Here is a 24,141-nt window from a genome sequence, read left to right as displayed (position 1 = left end):
CTGGGGAAAAGACACAAAATGTAAAAAGGTGAGGGTGGGAACGTTTCTCTCGTATAAAAAAACAGTATGTATGTAGTTTATGGCGGTAAATGTAGTATTTTGATGGCGTGCGATACATGAATGTGTTTCTTTCTTTTTCTTTTCTCATTGTTTTAGAGTGTTTGAACGAACAGAGAAGATAAAAGAAAAAGAAAAAAAAAAAAGAGCGATGTATGAAACGGGTGTGAAGAAAATGAAACGCTGATTGATCGATAGTGAACGATGAGATATGGTAAAAGAAAAAGACGGATCGCTAGAATTGTTATATATGATTAAATAGAGTCGTGGTGTAAGTATGGCTGCTAATGTGATATATATAGGTGAAAAGAAGAGGAAAAAAAAAAAAAGAGAAAAAATAGAAAAAAAAGAAAGAAATTGAGTCGCAAATAGGTTTTCAAATAGGCTTCAGAAAGTTATGCCACAGGTATGTTCTATGGAGCGTGATATTCTCACGTACACCGGCTACGTGGTTGTTCGTGGGGGGTGGGGGGACAGTTTTTCCAGCATCGAAATGCGTTTTATCATCCTCCAGACACCGTGGATCGACGAATCCGTCAATATCTGTTTGTATGGCCTTTGATCGGACAACACAGAGCAGTCACGTTTCGTTGATCTCAAGATGGAAACTTGAGGATCTTTAAAAACAAACATCCCGATGCGGAGGACGCGCTGCAAGGAGTACTTACCATCGAAAGAGACGTACAAGAGCATTCGTTTGAATTACGAATATAATATTCTTGCAAATTAATTACAAATATTTTTTTTTTTTAATTTTCAAAAACGAAAAAAAATGATGATTTACAAATATATATATATATATAGCGTCCCTTTTTCCGGTGTAGCACAGAGCCATAGTCCGTTGCATACGACGCAAAAAATGCTGATTATTGAAATGATATTTAGATGAATGAACATGTTCGAATTATATTAGTCAAAATTTCGGAATCACTATGGGTAAAAAGAAAGTATATTCATAAGCTTGATCAAAGATTTTTTTTTTAATTAAAAAATAAAATTATAATTTATAAAAAGATATGTCAAAAGTAAAATTATTTAATTAGTAAGAAATTGAATATAAATGGTGGAATTAGGAAAGTGATTCCAAATTTTTGACAAATATTTTACGATTTTTTCCAAAGTAGTATCGTATTACAGATACATTATTAATGGATGGAACGTAGCATGGCTCTGCGAGTCACTGAAAAGCGGAAATCAAACTAAATGGGGCTCAGCACTTGCACTCTGCGACGATATTATCGGGAACGATATTACCGATAGTTCACCATTCGTGACGTTAATGCAGCAAATCGCTTCGCGATAATTGGCTCGTACGTCACTTCCAGGTACGCCAGTATAAAAGGAATTGAACGCGGCAGCAGAGTGCAGATCTTGGCCACGGGATTGTGCTTAGAAGGATGATAAACACGATACTTAATAATCATGACGACCAAGTGGTATTGAGGCTAAGGTGTACAAAGAAGTAATAAATGGGGAATATATGATGAGATATATTTTCGGTTGCTATTTTAAATGCAGTAAGTATAAAAATATATATGAGTGACAATCTGGAATAAAATATAATATGGATTATAATTCGTAAAAAGGGGGAAGAAATAGAGTGTGAAGAATAGGTTTTTACGATCCGCGCGTTTAAACGACGGTTAAATATATAATATATTGGACACTTGTGGTACTCGTGCTATTTCGAGGAGCAGCAAATAAGGGGATAGTTGCTCGTTTCCAGAGGGGTTCTCGTTTGAATATACGCGCTATCGGAAATGATGTTTCACTTGTCTCGAATCTCGTGTCGACAACTACGTCAGTATCCGTTTTTTTTTTTTTTTTTTTTTATTTCTTGAAATTCGAGACATTGCCATAAAAAAATACAAAGAGATTTATTAGTCCCATAATACGATGTTATATACAAGTATTCATAAATATTTTAGGAGACGTCTGCATCCGTAAACTTTTTTTTTTTTTTTTAATAAAACGTAATGATCAGTGAAGAAACGTAAAAAATTAAGACATAAAAGATGCGATTGCATGATACTTTTGGCGAAAGCAATATTGTATGAAATATTGAATTATGTATTTTGATTTAATTGAAGTTTTAATTACGATTCGTTTAGATTGATATTTTCATTTTTTTTAACTCTCCTATTTTATTTGAATTTTAACATAGTTCTTATATTAAATTTTATTGAAATTAATATCTTTTTAAAAATTCATGGACGCAATTGAAAGGATTTTTTTACATTAAAATAGGAGAATTAACTTGAGCAATATGTATTTTGATGATCATATGGTATGATCTTATTTGCAATAATTGTAATAATGTTTTGTATAGTGATTAATGTGCAAAATAATTTATAAAAAAAATATACAAATTACAAAAATAGTTTACAAAAATAAATTAACTATAAGTTATTAGATACGACGACAGGATTGAATTAAAAATTCAAGAAGAGAGAATCAAATTTAATAATATTTCATGTAAATTTCAAGCTTTTCAATTTAATCAATTATTTATCAATTTATTATCAGTATTGAGAATATCCAAATAATCAATATCGGTCTATTTATATAAAAAAAAAATTAGAATTAAGTATCAAATAAATTTATTGATAAAATAAAAAAAAAAAGAAACAAGCCTTCGCCAAAAGCTTTTTTACCGACCGAAAAGAAACTCTGGATTATCGAGAACCGAACAATCAAATAGGATCAAATAAAAAATTTTTAAAAAATTAAAAAAAAAAAAAAAAAAAGGAACTGTAGTGATGCATAGTATTTTTTTTTCGCAGGACTCTTCAGGAAAAAATTGTCTAATTAAAACAGAAACAATATATTACTGGAATACGTTCGACTACGTGTCGTATTTGTTATCGTGATTGTATATATATATATACTCTTCTTAAAAAAAAAAAAAAAAAGAAAAAAAGAAAAAAAGAAAATCTTGATCTTTTTTTTTTTTTTTTTTTTTTTGCTTGAAAGGACAGCCAGCGACAAATGGGAAACAAATGTTGAGCGGAGTTGTGTCTGCAGGATACTCAGGGTACTGGACCTGGAAAGCAGGACCTGGAAACAAAGGATTAAGATATCCTCTTCCATCGTGGTAGACGAAGATGTCCTCCGGCGACTGCACGTTGACGTCGATCCCTTTGGTACACGCTGAGGTTTTCTTCACTGGCTGTCTAACCTTACTTCACTACGAGAATATCTCACCTGTATCGCTAGAGAGACCGAGGTGGCGGTACACATCATCACACGTTGCACTGATGTGATATAAAACCTCGAGACCATTCGAGGATGCTCTTCTTTTTTTTTTTTTTTTTTTTTTTTTTTTTTTTTTTTTTTACACAGTTGCAACTCTATCTATCTCTTGTAGAGATAAAACTTTCATTGCTGCACCACCACCTCTTTCATAATACTTTTCTGGCGTCGACGTACCGGAAGAACGATCATTAGATCCTTATTTATATTATACAACTTAAATTAATATAATTTATCCATTGCTGATAAATATAAATAATAGAGATTATAAAGATTGTATATAAAAGAGAGATTGAAAATGTGATTGTTATTAAGTACGTGATGTAAGAGTGATGCGAGAAATGGAAAGAAAAGATTTCAAAAATGTTTGTTAATAAATTTTATAAAATTAACGTCGGTCGGTTCGTCGAAAAACCAGCGCGTCGCCGCCAGATGCCAACAGAGTAACAGTAACAAACATGATGGGAGGTGATTCGGCAATTCGACTATTCCCCTTATTAGTCTCACCTTGATCACCTTCAGAGACACCAAGGCTAAGAAAGGTCAATTATAGGAGGAACGAGTGTAACACAAAAAACGTTGTGAGTCAAAAGGGTTTGTTTTTTTTTTTTTTTTTTTTTTTTTTTGTTTTTGGTTTGGTGAGGTGTTGAAGAGTCTCTTTTCTTCAAAGTCAGGGCCCGCAACGGTCAGGGGTTTGAACGTTCAAAAATTCTACACCGGCGACATAATACACATATAAGTCGAGGTTTGATCCGACGAATATTAAACGTCAGATCCAGAGAAGGAAAGAAACTAGAAAGTTAAAAGGGTTTCTTTTTTTTGAGGGCGGGGGGGGGGGGGGGCGTTGGTGGTGATATGTCGCGATATATCGCAAAACGTAGCCGGGACGAGTTTGACATGTACCGACAGGAATAATGGAAGAATTCTCAAACAATTTTTTCTTCCTTAAACGGAGAGAGAAAAAAACGAATCAGATATAAGAAACGTTGGATGATCGATGGAAGATTGGTCTATACTTGTTCAGATATAAGTATATATTAGTATATATATATATGATGATATTTGTTCAAATGAAAAATTTATCTTAGCTTTTATTATCAGTTTATGTTTAAATAAAGCATTTATTCATGTATTTTTAATAAATTTATTTAGTATTATAATATTGTTGTTAGAAAAAAAATATATAATATTGGATCTTTACTCTGATTTTAATTTTCAAGACAACATATCTTACATGTTAGAATTTTTTCACTAACAATGTGAGAAAATTTATTTATACAATAGTTATTTCTCATTTTATTTTTATATTAAATTTGTTTAATTATTACTAAATAATAAATATAATAAATATAATATATTTAGACTGAATTTATTAATATATAAATGCTGTTTATAGTTATTGTATTATAGGTAAAATTTAATTATTTATTGAATATATCTAAAAATTTAATAATGTGTGTATACATATAAATATTCATATGTATTCAATGTTTGTTTAACAATATCATCTATAAGAGATACTTGTGAAAGAACAATAATAAACCAATCTTAAATTCAATCCAAATTGCATCCAATATGAATTCCAATTTAATGAATTCATTAAAATGATCCAACGTTCCCCGTGAATCATTGTTTTCCTTTCAACATGGTGGGCAAATCGAAGTGACATCTAGAGATCTAGAGTCATGGTACTCACCTCATACTGATGAGATATTGTGCCAATGACACAGCGTCCGGATTTCCAGTAATGGTGATTGTACGATCCGTGGCGCCACCCTCCCTTTCCTCGCAGTTGCTGATTCTGATCATGGCACCGGAGATTTGACGAATCTCAGCGATCTTGGTGCCACCTTTGCCGATGATACAACCGATCAGCTCGTTTGGCACGGTCATCTCGTGCGTCTGATTGTTTGCAGCTGGTTGTTGCCTATTCGTATTGCTGGTACGTAGTTGACTACCAGCAAGTGCTGCTAATGCTGTAAAAATATAATAAATATTTTATATATTTGAACAATATGAAAATTATTTTATCATTATTCTGTTTTATCTCTTTAGAATTATTTTGAATATTTTCATTTTTGTTTAAATTGATTTTTATATTAAATTTTCTAGATTTGTGGCAATAAAAAGAAATGTTTATGAAATTGTATATGATATATCTAATAACGAATTAGGAAATATATCATATTGTATAGGAATATTTTAACATAACTTGAATTTTTAATTTTTGCGAAACAATCTTATAATATTTCTTATAAATAAATAAATAGATATATATATAAATAAATAGATAAATAATATTTATTTGTAATTTCTAAACAGTATTATAAAAATTATATAAAAATCTTTTGATTTACTTCAATGAATGTATAAAAATTATATTATAATATATATATGTATTTTCTTCATTAATAAAGAAACATATTTTACAACAAAAATTGAAATTATATTATATATTGTAGGAAATGAAAGAAGAATGAAACTATCAAAATTCAGAAATTTAACTATTAAAAATGAAAATATTTTAAAATATTGAAATAAATAAGAATAACAAAATTAAAATAGAAAAAAAGATTGGACTATATATTTCTTACTTTACAACATATTATATAAAATGAAATTTTTAGATAAGTATATAATATAGCTAATTATGAAACTATTTTTATTTAATCTTTTTCTTTCATTTTCAATTTGATAAAAAGTTACTTATCTTAATTGCTTTTTTTACTTATATAAAGTATATTTATGAGAAAAAATATTCAATTTTTAAAATTTTACTATTCTTATAAAAACTTAACTCAAATTTTCTAAGTTTCCATTTAAATTTACTATAAATTATTAATTAACCAAGTTATATCTTTATTTTTATAATAGAAACATATATATGTATAAAGTAAAAATAAATGATCATTTATATAACTACAACACTATTTTACAAATAGTGCTAAGAAATTGAATGTATAGTAAATCATATACTTAACATATATTTAACTTTATTCAATTATAGTGAATTCATACAAAACTATCATAAGATTCACAAAAATTTGTTGTTTAATTTCTATATTTTTTTTTAAATTCTTTTAAATTTAAAACAATCAAACTTGAATTAGTAATAGTTTTAAATCGGAACAATCATTTCTAGAAGCAAAAACAGAAAATTTTTGAAGAATTTGTAATTTTCTGGAATCAATATTTATTTCTTTTTTTTGTTAAGAAAAGTAAGAATAGTGATTTTAATAAATAAATATTTTTTTCCACATTTCTTACATTATTTTTCTTTTAACCATGAAGAAAGAAGAAAATCTTCTTCTTACTTAATAATTCAACGCAAAAGCAACACTATATTACATTAAATATTTCACATACCTGCAGGGTTTAGTCCACCAGTGTTGGCAGGAGTGGCAAGGCCTCCGAGGCCAAGAGCCGCGAGCCCAGCCAACGGATTGCTACCAAGTTTGCCCATCTGTAACAACGACGAACAAAATCCAACGCTCAACAAAAACACGTGTTGCCGGTTGAGGTTAATCAGTTAAAGAAGTGCTTTTGATCAAAGGGGTATATATACGAAGACACCGATAATAAAATAATATCTAAAAAAGGAAGGTATCAATCTGCCTGCTTTCCTCGCGCGTCTCACATTCGAGGATTGAACAAAAAAAAAAAATAATAATAATAGTAATATAAATCTAAATCTGTATAATCACTAAAAAATGAAGAAAAAACAATGATAGAAATAAAAAAAAAAAATAAATAAAATGACAAGGTATATCATTCTTTGGATAAAATTATAAAAGAAAGAAAGAAAGAAAGAAAAACAGAGAAAGAGAGAAAAGTAAAGAATTCTCTATATTGATCCATTGTCAATGATCCATCGATCGTCTTGGATTTTACAGTCAATTTTTAAAAGTCTGTTTCCATGGTCTCTTCGATCTTCGACCAATAGGATGTCCCGACTTCCTGAGACTTGATCCAAAAAAAAAAAAAAAAAATTCCTTGTCTTTCGTGATACGTTTTTTTAGAGTTTCTTGATATTTTTTCTATTCTTTTCTTTTTTTTTTCTTTTCATCGTCGTTATATTCATTCAAAATCACGCAGAGCGTGGTATACTCACACGATAACCACACGCAAAGAAAAACTAAAAATACGATAAAATTATTGGAAGAAACTCAAGAGAAATGCACGATGATACAAGTATGTAGACAAGATGAAACTAAATGTTGAAATTAACATTGAAATTTAAACACATGATCTCGTTTGAATTCCCCGCCAATTGAATGTGTAGTTTGAAAAATTGTAATTATTCGTGGCTCTTATTGGATGATTTTATTATCATATATATATAATGTAATAAAAATAAAATATATTTTAAATCAATGAATAGATTGAATTTTATAATAACGAAAATATTGTTTTTTTTTTAAATTGTTACGAAGAAAGAAATTGATTTAAAAAGAGAGACAGAGATGAAGAAAAGAATTTTTAATAGTCAGATAAATCGAATGTTAATAATAATCGATCTAATGAAAGATGATTTTTGAAAATAAAGAAGAAATTAAATTAACCCTCTGTAACTGGAGACAGATTATATATTCATTGTAGAAAATAATAATTATTCAATAATTAGATTTGATTCTTTGTTAAGTAAAATTTAATTTTCGAATAAATCTATAGTTTTTCTATATAATTATTTTAATAAAATGTATATTTCAATTATAGAAATAGATTGAAGATTAGAGTAAAAGTTAAATTATATTTATTTCAAAATTTTTGAATGATTAAAATATATTTTAATACAACTATATGTACATATATATTGAAAAATAAATGTTTTAGATAGGAATTTTTATATATATATGTATAGGAAAAAGGAAAAAAAAAAAATAATTTTATAAACTACTCAATAGATATACTTCTACTAAAATATGTAAGTTTATATTTCTATGAATGCTACTGATTAATGAAATTTAAATTTAAATTTATTTCACATTCTAAATATTTTTTTATTAAATGATTATTTATAATATAACTAAATAAATATAATATAATAATAAACTGAATTGATAAAATAATTAAAAAATACAAATATATATATATATTAATTTCATTGATATATACTTTCTAAAAAAAGAAAAAACAATTTGGGAGATAATTATACAAATTTTCATGAAAATAAAGTTTATAAATATACCATGCAATTTCTCAATCAAATATTGTTACAGAGGGTTTCAAGAAGAATAAATAACTGAAATAAAAAAAATATAACTACTGTTCACTAATAATAGAAGAATACATCGATATTTCTCGAAGATTCTTCTCTATTACACAAGGTGATATATTCAATAATACATGTCGATATTTCAGAAAATTTTAATTTCAGAAAAATAAGTAAAAAATAAATACTAATATACACATGAAAAAATAGTGAAACTTTAAATCTAAAATTTTGTATTCTTTCTCGCAGAATATACATTTTATTTATTTACACAATAGATTTTAAATATTCCAGAAATAAAAATGTATCAAAACTTCATTGTATCCATCTTATTGGATTTACCAAAACAATATAACAACATTAATCATTAAATTATAGATATTTCTTTATTTATGCAAAACTTGAATATACAAAATTATACATGATGCATTTTAATATTTGAAGAATAAAGAAAATGTCAGTTTAAGTTCAATTTTATTAATTATATTCACAAATTTGATTTTGCATTAAAATGCATTAATTCCAATCATCATTCAAAATTCGAGAAAATTTAAAAAAATTAAAATAGTAAGACGTATTGTTCATGTGACATTATCTCTATTTATTTTACCGTATATATATACTCTATATATCCATTCATGTGTATTTTCTCTAAAGTATCGACACGTATTTCATTCTGTAGCTATCAATACTAGCATAATGGTTACGAATAAGTTACGTATAGTACAGTTCGATATTCTGAAGATTGCTTTGCGCTATTAGGGATCGGAAGCCGAGGAATCCAGGACACACTTTGCGACCCAGTCGAAGAATACGTCTACAATGTACGACATTACTACACGTCGAATCGAATTCGAATTCTTCTCCGTAAAAATTCTCTGAAATTAATCTGAGACTAATCGACTGTGATACTTGACGAAAATTATTATTGTTTAGGGACGAACGACCTCGAGGGAAATGGATCATAGAAAGAGAAGAATGAGCGAGGAGAAAAGAAAAAACGTTATGATGTTGCGTGTTGCATGCATCTACGTATCTTTTTCAATTTTGGAGATATTTTTTTTACAATGATTTACTTTTTGATTTCGTTATGTACAATAATATTTTTTTATTGATATTCGACTGATTTCAATATATGTTTTAATTTCAAGTATTTTATATTCTTATATTATCTTTGTTAAATTTGTTTATCATTTTAAGAATAGAATTTTAATAATTTGTGTTAATAGTTCAGTTCAAAATGGAAAGGAAATTATTATAGATTTATAGAAATCTTAAAAGATGTATTAAGATTGTATTACTTTGTGTGTTACTTTGCTTCAATTATAATTTTCATCAATTTTATAAAATAGATCAAGATACATTTATTTATTTATATTTTTATTTTAAACAGAAGTTATATTCGATATCAATGTTTCAAAGTTGGAATCAGTCGACCTATATTTCTCTATTTTTGCTGTTCGTATATTAATTACTAAAAACACTTGGCCGGGCGGAATTATTAACGATCGATGAGTTTGCTCAAGTTTCCTCGAAACTTCAACAGTTTATAACTTTTTCGAAAAAAACTTGACGAATTTTCATAAAGTTTTCGATATACTGCGAATAAGTAATTAGTCATTTGGACAAACTTGTAACTTCGTTCGAAAAATATCTTGGAAAGTTTAGATATAGTAATTGATTTTAATAAATAATTGATCGATTAAACAAATTTTATTAAATAAGAAATTAAATTTAGATATTATTTTCATTTTCAATTATTAATAAATAATTAATATATTTGTTCATAATTTATATTTTTTTAAAATTCTTAATAGGTAATTATGAAGATTTATTAAGAATTTATTAACACTTTGAATTATTGACTGAATAAAGTAATAAATTAAATTAAATTATATTCAATGATATAAATTTTTAAAAGATTTTATCTTTAAACTTTATGATAATATTTGTTAAAAATATAGATCATTGAATTATAAGAATTTAAAAAAAGTAGTTTCAATTTATAAATTCTTTAATCACAATTCTCTAATAAATATTTTAACTCTTTATTTAATTCAATTTGTGTTTAAAAAAAAGAAATGATAGTCTTAAAATAATTTTTGCTGAATAAATATTTTGAAATGAGAATTAGAAATTGTTAATAAATATATTTCTAATGAATTATATAATTTCTAAGAAAATATGGAAATAGAAGATTATTTTAAATTTTAATTAATTTTAAATAAGATTTAAAAAATGAAAACAAATATATATCTATGTATGAATAATAATAAAATAATGAAGACTTGAAAATCATATAATATTATAAAGAGTTAAAAATTTTGCAAAAATATAAATAAATTTCTATGTATCATATTAATAAGTGTACTAATACCCATTAATAATATTAATTATAGAATTACAAAATAATTCGTATAGAATTTATTAAATCTTATGAAATAACATTTAAAAATTAGAAAAAAAAAAATTTTTTTATAATTCTTTATTTAAATTTCTATAATTCTTCTATTATTTCTATTTTTCAAATACTATTTCTATTTAACTTTATCTAAATCTTTATAAAGAATAATTTACTATAAATCATTGTAATATACAATTATTTTTCTAATTGATTAAAAAAAAATTTGTTTCTGAAAAGAAAGAATAATTTATTTTTTCGAATTATTTCTGTTTCTACTTTACCGTATGAGGATAAAAAAATCCCGTTCATTACGCACGCGGTGTAATTTCGAAATTATTCAGATTCCAATTCGCCAGCGAACTCATCGACCGTTCCGCAAACTGACAAAACAGTAAAACTACACAAACATTATCTTTCGTGAGAATGTAGCGAATCAAATGTAAAACCTGCTAATTACAACAGAATCTCTCCATGTCCGATGGATAAAACAGAGAAATTGTAATATCTAATTTCTAGTAGGTTGTAAAATTTGTATATGTAAATGCATACTCATAATAAAATATACACGTGTAAAATACAGAATGTTAATATATTCGTGGAATACTTTTAAAGATCTCTAAAGAGATCCAGAAATCAAAATAAATGCAAAAATATTGGTATACAAAAATATAGATTGAGATTTATTTATTAAGTTATAAGCAATTTACGTTTGCATCAGATGAAGCAAAACGTAGATAGAATGAGACAACGGTGTGACAATAGAGTAATTTCACTTTTTTTCTTCGCTTTATTTATTGCAAACTTAAATTGTTAACTTAATAATCTTTTGTCGTATAATATTATGAATCAAACACTAACTTGATTATATATTTGATATAATGTCGCACATTTTATGTCAAATATTAAAAACATAAATTATTAATTTAATTTATTAATTTTTATTTTTTTTACTTTTTTAATTTGAAATTTTTTGTTGCTATATGATCTTATTTAATAGAAAATATTTTATAGAAAATTTATTTAAATAATTTAATGTTTCTTGTTTTTAGGCATAAAATTATTGCAAAATTACATTTATAGACATAAGACGAGCCATATTTTCTATTATATTGTTATTTATATTGTTATTTGTTTCATTAAATAATATTATTATATAAGTTTATGAAAGAATATCCAAGAAAATTTCTCGTTATCTTATATAAAATTGATCAAAAGAAATCAAACAGATTAATAATATGATCAAATATATCACCAAATACTTTTTTATGCATATTTCTTTCGATTCCAATATGACACATGCTATCGTGAATTAATTTATAAGATAAGAAGTTAATAAATAAGATTTAATCATTTTTGCATACCAATTTTTGTGTTTATTCTGATTTTTAAAATCAATTTTTTGAAGATTCATGAATATATTAACGTTGTATAATATTATGATGACTGAAATTAAAAATGATTAAAAAAAAAAAAAAAGAAAGAAAAGAAATAGAAAAATTAATAAATAAAATATTATTAATTATGGTGGAACGAAATATAGAAGCAAAATCCTTTTTCGCGGTTCATAATTTTCAATAAGCAAAGAAGAATTATTTTTCATATAGTAATATTTGTAATATTAAAATCTAATAAATTAAAATCATAAAATCTATAAATGATTATTTTCATTGACTTTATATATTTTCTTTCAATAATTAAATATAATTTAGTTGTTAAAAATAAATTTTAAATAATTTTTAAGTGAATATATATCAATTAAATTTAGAATAAGACAAAGATTTAAGATAAAAAAGATTTAGAATTAAAAAAAAATAAGAATTAAAAAATATATATTTAAAAATATATGAAAAAAAAAAATAAATAAATAAAATAATAAAATTTCAAAATTCTTGCGGCTCTTCAAAGATTAACTTCACAAAAAATTTTGCATACTATATTTAAAAGGTGAAACGATTTTTCATAAAAAATTATCATACAATTTCAATTTTTTCGTTCTATCTTAATATATACAAAGTATTCACTCATGATTTTTCAGCTTATGATGATGTAATGAAAAAACAATTTCTAAATATTGTAAACTTATTTGATGAATAAAAATGTGAATTTTTTACTCGTATTAACTTTCTCCATAATATTATAGAAATAAATAATATGATTTATTTATATATTTAAATTTATGATAATTTGTACTTACTGTAAATAAAATAAAATAAAATAAAATAAAAATGTTCCTGAAATTTTTATTATTGTTATATTGCATATTATTAAAATTTTTTTTTTTTTTGAATTGTGGTACACGGCTGAAAAATTGACACAAATAATGTGAACACCCTGTATATGTTTGTATGTTTCAACTAATTTTTTTGTCGTATGAAATATTTTATCATATTTAAAATTTTATAAAAATATTGCACATATTGGTTGATTGTAAATAGTAGAATAAATTTTTAAAATTTAAATTTTAAATGTAATTTTTAAATTTAAATTTTTAATGACAAATTTATTTTAATATATAATAATGACAGATAATAATGAATTAATATGATTTATTTGTATAACCTGAATGATTTTGAAGAATTTACTACTGATATATATAATTGAATATATATAATTGAATTTTTTTTTAAAATGATCATAGAAAGAAAGAGAATATTTTTAAATTTTTCTTTTGATGTATAATAAATTATATATATATATATATATATATATATATATATATATATATATTTATAATTTATAGCAAATTATACAGTTATATAACTTTATAATAACTTTATGATAAAATATTTTTATGAAATTTTATACATAGTAAAAATATTTCAAATGACAAAATTAAATGAGACATCTTGTACGTACTACATAAAAAAAAAAAAAAGAAAAAAAAAGAAAGAGAAAAAGAAAAAAAAAAAGGAAGAAATAAAAAGTGCATTCTCTCTTGCTCCTTGTCGTAATCAGGACGAGATGCTGGGGTTAAAGATCTAGAATTCTCTTCATATATTATACATGTATGTATGTATAACTGTATCCTAAAACATGAAAACCGCAAATATGATTGGTCTTCTACCTGCAACATCATCTATACTAGCCTACGGAGCATGTTAAAAAAAAAAAAATAAAATAAATAAATAAATAAAAAAAAATAAAAAAAAATAGGAAAAGAAAAAAGAAAAAATAATAAATATACAAATATATTATATATAAATAATACGTTTTATCGAATGTTGCGAACATCGTTTTTTTTTTTTTTAATTTGCATCGATCTACGAGAAGAATCATCGACGACTCTTAACATCGAATGACTCTTATCTCTTTTAAAAATACATGTGAATAGTGTTCGCAATCGATTGCATCGTATATAAACGAAACAGAGAGAAAGAGAAAGAGATAGGCAGAGATAAAAATTAAAAAAAAAAAAATTATTAAAAAAAAAATAATAATAATAAAAAAAATCAGGTATGATGTATCGTCACAATATTTGAGAAACTTCTACCCTGCTTAAGATGGTGGAAACGTGATGTCAGGGCAGCCCACCCTCGCGCGAACTTTCTTGATTCGTATCTAAAGAGTGCTTGGAAGCCATGCTGTTCTAAAATAGGACGGCGAGTGGACAATGGACAACTAAGGACTGAGGCGAATAGAAACGAAAAAATGAAGAGAGAGAAAGATTAAAACTTATAGATAGATAGAATAGAAAGAAACAAAATAAAAAAAAAAGGGAAGAAAATTGAAAAAAAAATCACAGAATAAACGTTGTAAAATTTTGATCTTGTTCCATACATCGTTGTATCGATTTTTCTTCATTTATTTTATTCGAAAATACGAAACAACGTTGAAGGAAACAAGATCTTTACAGTAGTCTGACCTCGAACAAGAGGGGATTCAGAGACAAAGATAGAGACGTATCGAGAGCGTGTAAAGATGTACGAAGAGGGATCAGTAGAGGAAAAAGGAAATCTCTTGCGAAGCTGTGAAAATAAGCGAAAGCATGTGAGTACGTAGCATATACGTACTGTAGAGGTCGGTTTTGTTGTTACCATACCTTTCGCTCGTGGAACGGATCAAATTACATAACTTTGCTTCGATTTATATTTTTATAGAAGCGTTTAAAATGTGTTCTTTATGGTTAAAATACAATATATAAGTTGGATAAGTGACCGAAAATTGAAATTCAAGCCGAACATTTATGAAATATATAATAAATATTGGATAATTGCTGAAATGATCTATGATATATAAATATATATGTTTAGTAGTCATTTCCATTATTGGAAGAGGATTCTTTTTGCTGTTTATCGATATATTTATTTTGATGCTTGATGTTTTTTTTTCCATCTCTTTTTTTGTGTTGACAAAATACAAAGGAATTAAATTTCAGTACTATTCCATATAATGTGTATGAATTTGAATTTTTGAAGATCCAATACTTAGAGCTCTTTTATGATATATAAGATTAAATGTTCAGATCATTATCTAAACAATGTTACTAATTTTGTATTTATATTGTACAATGATATTATGACATGTACCATTATATTGTATTATACTATGACAATAATTATGTTGTTTTAAAAGAGGCTTTATTGTATTGGAATTTTTAATTTTAATATTATATATTATTTTATAATTTTAATTATAATATTTAACCAAATTTTGAAATTTCCTTTATATTTAACATAGATAGTAGATAAAAAGAGTCAAAATAAATATATCGTCTGTGCCAAAGAGAATTTTTCTTACAATTAATGAACATGAGTAATGGACACTTATATAAATAGACTCTTGTAATTATCCAAATTTTACTATATATCCTACATTAACTCTCGTTTTGGATATTGCTAAGAATAATATAAAAAATAAATTGAACAGAAATTGATAAATTTTGCTAAATTCGCGATGAGATAAATATAAAACGCGAAATTTTTGTTGGCTGATAAGCAATAAATTCTTAGTCTTTAATTCTGCAGTGATTTTTAAAATTTTTCAATACAATCAGTGTCTTGTTTTATTATAAAATTTTGTTGTAAATTTTTATGAAAATAAATTTAAAAAAGAACTTTATAAAAAATCGTTAAAAATAAATACAAATACATAAATATTATACTGTTTTTTACAATTTATCACTGTTTCTCATTTCAATACAAACTGTAACTTAATAAGTAAACTTCAACTTTGATATTTTTGTATCAAGTTTTGTGTTTAGCTTGGTTTCCAAAATCAATTTTCCAATTCTCCATGAATACATATGTACAGAAATATCCTTTAATATTGTCGTACTTTTAGAAGATCAATTTTAAAAGCCAAAACAAACACAATAGTTAGTATACAAAAATGTTTTCTTTGTTAAGTTGTAAGCAACTAATATATTAGATGAAACGAGACAGAGATAAAATGAGACAGTTGTGCAACAAAAATGAGCATAACATTTAACATTTTTGGACTCACTTTTAATAATTTTGCTAATGTTTTTCAAGAAATAAATATTTCGTATTTTGTTTCTTACAATTTTAAAAGAATTTTTCATTCTTAATTTTACAGTAACAGTAGAATGTTTATAGATGACTGATTTGAATAATATTTATTAATATAAATATTTATATATATTTACATAAAATTCATTGTTATTTTTTCTAAAATTTAGAATTATTTTGAAATTAAATAATTTAATTAAAATTATTTTTCATCACCCAACGATATGAATCGAAGATTAATAATTTTTCGACAAAAAAGACACATAATTGAATTGAAAACATAAAAACCATAGCAGGTTAATTTACAGCTTCGTCATAGTCGCATGGACATGAGATACAAGAGCAAGCACGGTGAAATTTGACCGTGGCGAAACACGATTAGGAGCGTGGAATGGAAAAGCAAGTGCACATATAAAAGGTGGTCCATGCAACTGGGACAAGTCATATCTCTTTTCTGGTTGCTATTAAAAAAATGTTAAAAGGAAAAATATGAATGATTCAAAGAGAACTTTTCAGGACTGTAATCTTTTCGCAAGTATAACGAGGTGCGTATACATCTTGTATAATTTTTTTTTTAATAGAATTGTATATTTTTTTGCATATAAAGTGTAGATCATATCATGTTCTTATTCTGTAAAAAAGAAAAAAAAAAAATATTGAATATTTGTAAAATATTTTTATAAACAAATAATATTCAAATATTCTATTTTCTTTATAAATATTTCATATTTATTAATAATTTACTTTTTATAATTTATATGAGTATTTTGTGTAATAATTAACTAGAAATCAAGTTTTTTGATAATGTATAATTGAACATTTTAATTAATGAAAAAAATTATTTAAAATATTTTATTATATTTTATAATTATTTTTTAATCATATTATACAGAATAATAATGTAATTTTATATTATATTCATTAAGAAAAATTGTGCAACTAAGTAATGTAAATGCATCTTTAGATTGTGCAAAATATAATTCTGAAAAGGTCTCTTTCAACTATTCATCTTTTTCTTGCAGTATTTTTCTTTAATTGCAACCAGAAAAAAATTTTGTCCTAGTTACATAGACCATTTTGTATATATGCTTCTGGTCATCTTAAATATTTTGCGCTCTGATAAGTTAATGATAATGATAAGTTAACCCCTTAACAATGATATTTAAAATGTGAAAAAGAATGAATTTTTTTTTTTTTCATAAAAAGTATGCATATAATTTTGATTTTTATTTTTTAAATTATTAAAACTCTTTACATTTTTTTATATTTTTTAATTTGATTTTAAATCACCATATCACTCCAAGCAATTTGAAAAATTTTAATCCTGTAATTACAATTTTTTCTAATTAGATATGATTTTATAATGATTATATTTAAAAAATTATTTTTAAATTTATAATATTTATAAATAAATAATTTTATCTAATTTTACTTTATAAGAATTCATGAAAATTTAATTTTCTTTCATTTCAAAAAATAATAATGTAAATATTTAAATATTTCTCTTCATGAAAAATTTAATCCAACAAAATGCATATAATTATTCATCATGAATTTATCATTATCAGGGGGTTATTTCTTTTACAAAAAAAATTTAAATTCATCTTATTTATTCATTTAACAAAATATACTTTTGTTGAAAAAAGGATTACGAGGAATGAGAAGGCGTATCAGAAATATATGGTTTCTGATCAGACTTTATCTAAAAGAACTTAAACAAGAGAAATGATAGATATAGTACATCTTAGAAACAAGAAAGCCAAGAATAAAATTGTATCTGTAAGCTGAGAGAGAGAGAGAGATAGTAACATAATAGAAAAATAAAAATAGAAAAATGAAGAAGAAGAAAGAAAAAAAAATAATATATATTTTATATCAGGCAGATATAAATTTAGAAACTTATAAAAACAGAGATAGATAGATAGAAAGAATATATCATAGATGGCAGTGGGATCGTGTAGAGAAAGAGAGAAAGAGAGAGATTTAAGCGCAATGTATTAAATAATATACCTATGTAAATCTACCTTTTCTCGTGCCACGCATGCATACTGGTCTTTGTTTTGTTGTACAAAACGCTTATTGTTCACATTGTTGTTGTCCAAGACCAACCCGCCCCCAATTAGATCAGCTATAGCGTGTCTCGCGTAGAGTGACATACTTCGCAAGGAAAAGAAACGGAAGTAGACATAGAACGCAAATATAGAAAACAAGACAAATATATATATAAAAAAAAAAAAAAAAAAAAAAAAAAAAAGAAGGAAACTAAATAGAAACGTATATGAACGAAAAGAATAAATAGAGAGAATAATATGTAGAAAGTTGTTTGTGTAAAGTATTACAAGTTGTTTTCTTTGAAATTATTGCAAATATTAATATGATTCGTTTTAATCAAATTAAATGATACATAGAAAACAATCGTTGAAAAAATTTTACAGAAATTGGAAGAAATTATTGACTTTTTAATATAATAAATAAAAATAGTATATTAATTCTTTGTTATTTCATAATAGTTGCCTTTAAATACACAATAACATTTAGTTGAAATATTTTAATTTGTTTCAATAATTTGAAAGTTATAATGAAAAATATCCTAAATAAAAGAATATAGAGAAAAAAATTTACATAAATTGGAAACATGCAACGTAAATTCCTTTCCTCATATTTTAAGAAGAATATTCCTCACTACAAAATTATCTATATGCAAAACAGAAAAAAATATTTTAAGTAAATTTTATTAGATTTGATCATCAGCTATCTAAATAACAAAAAATTAATGTCATTCTATTAAATAAAAAGAGATAATAAGAATAATATATTTTTCTATTTTCAAAAAATTTTTTATACTATGAAATGTTATGTAAATGAATTTTTTTTTTGAAATTATCACATATTTGATATAAAAATTATAGAGGTCAATATCTGCAGCATTTTCAAAAAAATCAACTTGCAACAAAACACTTTATACAGAACACTCTCTACAAGAGTAATCAGAATTAAGAAACGGAAAAGGAAATGGCTAGAGATAAGTAACATAAGTAAAATAAAAAAGGAAGTCGTCCGGGTCGCGTGTAATACGTGAAAGAGGCAAAATGAGCCGTGTGTGCAGTGAGATCTGTCGGCCACCTTTTCTCTCATTTACATTTTTTTTTTTATTCTTGTGAAGCGGATTTTCCGATTTGTATCTTTTTTTTAATAACGTTCATTTTTTTCTGTTTTTCTCTTTTTCTGTATTGATTTTTTTTTTTTTTTTGCCATTCGCATCTCGAAACCGAAAATCGTGGAAGTCGGGCTCCGTGTCAGTTGTCGTCGGTTGTCGAAAAGCGCAGAGAAACAGAAGGCAGGACAGATGATGAGACACGATACACGCCATCTTGATTGAAGTTTTATTTACATTCAATTTTTGTGTCGATCGAAAATTTTCATCTACAATGCACTGGGAAAATTGTGAATATTTTATTTTGCAATTTGAACATTCCGAATCACTTTGAAAATTTATATATTTCGAAAAATTTTATTTTTCGTTGAACATACGCAATTCGATATCTGGATTTTTCAAAAATTAGAATAATTTATGAAATTCAAGTCGTCAAAATTCGAAATTTTTGAGAATATGATTTAATATAGTTTAAATTATTGAAAGAAATCGAATCTTTAAAATTTCGAAAATTTTGATCTATTTTGAAAGTTTTTGGTGGAAAAGTATTTAAGAAAATTTAATATTGAATACTCACCAAAACTTTCAAGAAACCTATCAAGATTTTTGAGATCCATCAGGATTAATGAAAACTTTGAAAACTCTTCGAAACTTTGAAAACTCCACAATTCAACACTTTCATAACCCATCATGATTTCCAAAACTCATCAAAACTTTCAACTATTCACGTTCCAAGTGATCATAATTTTTATAATTCTTACTGAGAAACTTTAAGAATTTTCTAAAAAAAAAGAAAAAAAAAAATTTCCATATTTACATTCTCAGTGAAATTACAAAGGAACAATAAAAATACTCGTGGTATGGAAATTACGAAAACTTCAGAGAAAACTTTCTTCATCCGTAAATAAAGAATTCCACGCGCTCGTTTGTCCAGCCAAGATAAGAGAGATCTTTTCTTCATCCCTCTAGCGAGTTTCTTTGTGGATTTCTTTCTTCTTTTTTCTACTTTTTCTTTTCTTTTCTTTTTTCTTCTTTTTCTTTTTTTTTTTCAACAGTCAGACATGAATTAAAAATTCTGACGCAAACCGAACGCGGGGAGTTTGTATGGACGATATAGCCAGGCCGAAACGCACCCTTTTAATAATTCAATCTGTCAACAGGGAACCGAGAGCGTTGCGTCGATGTGTTTGCCCTCCGTCCATGCACAAAAAGAGTTCCTAATTAGCAAACATCGCTGTTAAAGCCGGTAATTATGTTTGCCGGGCGGTGTTCGCGCCGACACTGCGCTGACAGATAGAAAATTCAGAATCAATTGCTTCGGTAAACGTGACCCGCGTGCTCTTTCGCTGCGTTTTCGTTTGTTGAATGTAGCCATCCATCGAGAGAAAAACGCGTTTCAGGTCTGACATGTTAAATTTCTTCTTTTTTTTTCTCTATTTTGTAAGCGAAATTTGTTTTTCTTTCCTGGATAATCGATTGCTTATTTTGATAAATAATATTGTTTAAAATTATTGCTATTGATAAAGATTTTCTTGATATTATTTATACGTCAAATTATTGAATTTAAATGTAGATTTGATTGAACGATAATTAATTAAACATTCAATTGTTGGAGAAATTGTTATCGAGTTTTTGTAATTTATTTTATTACTTTTATAGTATATGATAAAATTATTATGACAAACTAATAAAAAAAAATATATATTATTATTATAATAATTGAATTTACACACATTATTTAAAAATATTAATATGATAATAAATATCTAATATGATATACATTTCATTAAAAATGTTTTATTATTGTAATTATTATAAAAATGATAAAAATCTCAATATTCATTGTTTGATCGATATATCCAGGAAAGAAATAATTTTAATAATTACGTAATTTATTTTATTATTTAGTAAATCCCAGTTATTTGATTCATTATATTAAGAAAAAGAAACGATTTAAATAATTATTATTCATTATTCAGAATCACAATTTTCCAGTGCATTTACTTTTCTGTCATAACATAACCTATAAATTCTCACTTTCATCAAGATGACGATTCATGGCGTTTGCCGATCGACCGGCCGAATTGGAGGTCTTATTAATCAGCTAGAAACTAATCGACAGACATTTTAAAAATATCGTGTTACATCCACAATCGCTGCCTATCCGTGTTTGACCGAATCCAACGACAGGCCATGACGAAGAATCCATCTCGTGCGACCCGTGAGTAAGCGTTCATGCTAAAGCAGGCTCGATCAATTGAAAAGAAACCTCGTGAAACACGTGTATTTTGAATAATTAATCTTAACCACGTTTAATCTTAAACGCGTTTCATTCAGGTCCTTTTCCACGTGGGTGTAAGCGTTCCCACAATGATCGTATTTGACTCGAACCAGGAATATATAGCTCGATCATACTGATTATCATACGTAAACACATCGAAATCATAGGCAAATAAAGAGAAAACGAAACAACACGGTGATGAATCCCATTCGAAAGAACAGAAAGTAATTTCGTCCTTTTTTCGGTGTAACTGGTGATTTTCATTTGTGTGGACTGATCGTCGTTGAATAATCTCGTGAAACAGTATACAGTATATATTCGTTACAAATTCGTAAGAATAACTATTGAAGATACGAAATTCTAACCTTGATTTATTTTTCGATCGATGGAACTAAAGGATGGTTATATATAATTTTGTAGATTGAAACTGAAGACGAAACAAAACACTAGAATTTCAATGATATTAACGGCGAACGAACGGTGATAAAACCACGCTAAACTTTAACAAAGCATGTCACTGTTAATGATTAAACATGCCTACAGGGCGCACCACCAACTTGGCACGTAAAGATAGCCATAGATGGCTTTCTCTTTTCTTTTAGTTTCGCTTCTCGCCTCTAGGAGAATTATTTTATATACCATCCTTTAGATTCATAATTTTTTGCGATAATTTCAATCGTAAAAAAATGATATCTAATGAATAACAAAGAGGGATTAAAAAAGTTCAAGCATTTAAAGAAATTTACGACATATAGCGTGAAATTACTTTATTGGATTTAAGTACATTTAGATTTCTTTCTAGTGGTGGGGATGATTTTCGAGCATGTAACGAATAAATACTGTATTCACGATCTGTGTCGACGGAACGCGCGATAAGTAATTTTTGAAATTATTTTATTCTTATTATTACTTTCATTCTTGATTCTTATTGCTTTCGGTTTTGAAATAAATAAATAATTTCGTTTAAAATAATGAGCGATTCTCGTAAGGAAGATCAAGTTTTGATATTTATCGAATGATTTAAGCTCGATTCGAATAGTTAGAGCTCGAAGCTTTGAAACTGGTCAAACGGTTGAAGTAGAGTCGTTAAACTTCAAGCTCGATAAACTGGTTTCGATCGACCACTTGACGCTCCGTGACGACGATTTGCATAATACTCGCGGTAATGGCGATTTTGCTATGGCACAAAGGGGAAAACAGTTCAACTGTGAAAATTATCATACCGATCATGAGTTTGAGACCACACCTTGTTCTACAGATAAAATTTATGATAGTCGAGAGACAGGTTGTTTTCGTTTGTTCGTCAGAAATAGATTGATTTACCTTTAAATGTTATGGAATGACATTTTGTGAAAGTATACGATAAGTTAAATATATTGCTTTTATCTACTTTATTTTTTTTTTCTTTGTACAGCTGCTTTAATTTGTGTATCTTTCATATTTAAATTTTTTTTAATAGTTTTTTTTAATGTATTTTCTTTCGAAATATATGATATAATTATCGTGTCATTTTATTAATTGAAAATTTTTAATTATTACATATATAGTATAAGTGAATTAATTAATAATGTTTTTGCGAAATTTTATATCATGAAAAATATTCTTATCTAAAGTTAAAGAAATATTTTCATTGAATAACTTTTCGAATGAGAAGTTACGAATGAATTAATTGATATGAATATACTTTTTTGTAAAATTTAAATGTGTCAAATAGAAAATAAATATAATAAAAAATCTCTTGATATTAATAAAAATATAAATTTAAAAAGTTGTAATAAATCGTATTTTTCACATTTTCTGTTTCAGGAAATATTTGCAATATATCTGATTACAAATAGCTTTTTTATATTTTTCTTTTTACTTGTTTATTTTTTTTTCATAGAATTTGACAGAAAAAAATATTTTTTACAGTTTTTCACAGAAAAATAATTTTTTTCTATCTAGATATTTTTCTATACTATCAAAAATTGAATAGGAAATTAAAATTTTGATGAATATGAAAAACGTACAATTTTGATGAATATTTTTAAGATCTTTCATTAGTTAAATTAAGTTTTAATTTAATAAAAATTAAATTCGAAAAATTTAAATTTTTAACTATTTTAGAAACAAATTTTTGTAAAGATTTAATTGCAATTGCAAAAAAAAAATTTAATTTAATATTTTAATAAATAAAAAAAATTTTCTCCCATTATAAAATTTCAAAGTTTAATTTATTTACGAACAACCTGACTCATACTAATGATATGGATGTCTATGCAAATTCATATTTTTATAAATTCAAATAAAGAAATAAAATTTGAATAAATATTT

General features: G+C 25.5%; 1 protein-coding gene and 1 long non-coding RNA gene across 8 annotated transcripts in view; one reads left to right on the top strand and one right to left on the bottom strand.

The window, feature by feature from the left end:
* The window catches only part of LOC408372 (poly(rC)-binding protein 3), a 319,750-nt gene that overhangs the window by 9,290 nt on the left and 286,319 nt on the right, over positions 1–24,141 (bottom strand). For all 7 annotated transcript variants that reach the window (XM_026444321.1, XM_006559233.3, XM_006559231.3 and 4 more), the window contains 2 exons: positions 6,676–6,772; positions 5,006–5,285 (listed from right to left, as the gene is read on the bottom strand). In XM_026444321.1, the coding sequence (XP_026300106.1) occupies positions 5,006–5,285; positions 6,676–6,772 (377 nt within the window). The remainder of the gene's footprint in view (positions 1–5,005; positions 5,286–6,675; positions 6,773–24,141) is intronic.
* Positions 7–3,879, top strand: LOC113219149. The gene is made up of 2 exons (XR_003305844.1): positions 7–1,574; positions 3,031–3,879. It is a non-coding gene; the product is annotated as an uncharacterized LOC113219149 (long non-coding RNA).

This window comes from Apis mellifera, linkage group LG12, assembly GCF_003254395.2.
Source record: "Apis mellifera strain DH4 linkage group LG12, Amel_HAv3.1, whole genome shotgun sequence".
NCBI classification, from domain to species: domain Eukaryota; kingdom Metazoa; phylum Arthropoda; class Insecta; order Hymenoptera; family Apidae; genus Apis; species Apis mellifera.
Note: the sequence above shows the minus strand (reverse complement) of the source record. Positions and strands in the feature narration are given on the sequence as shown.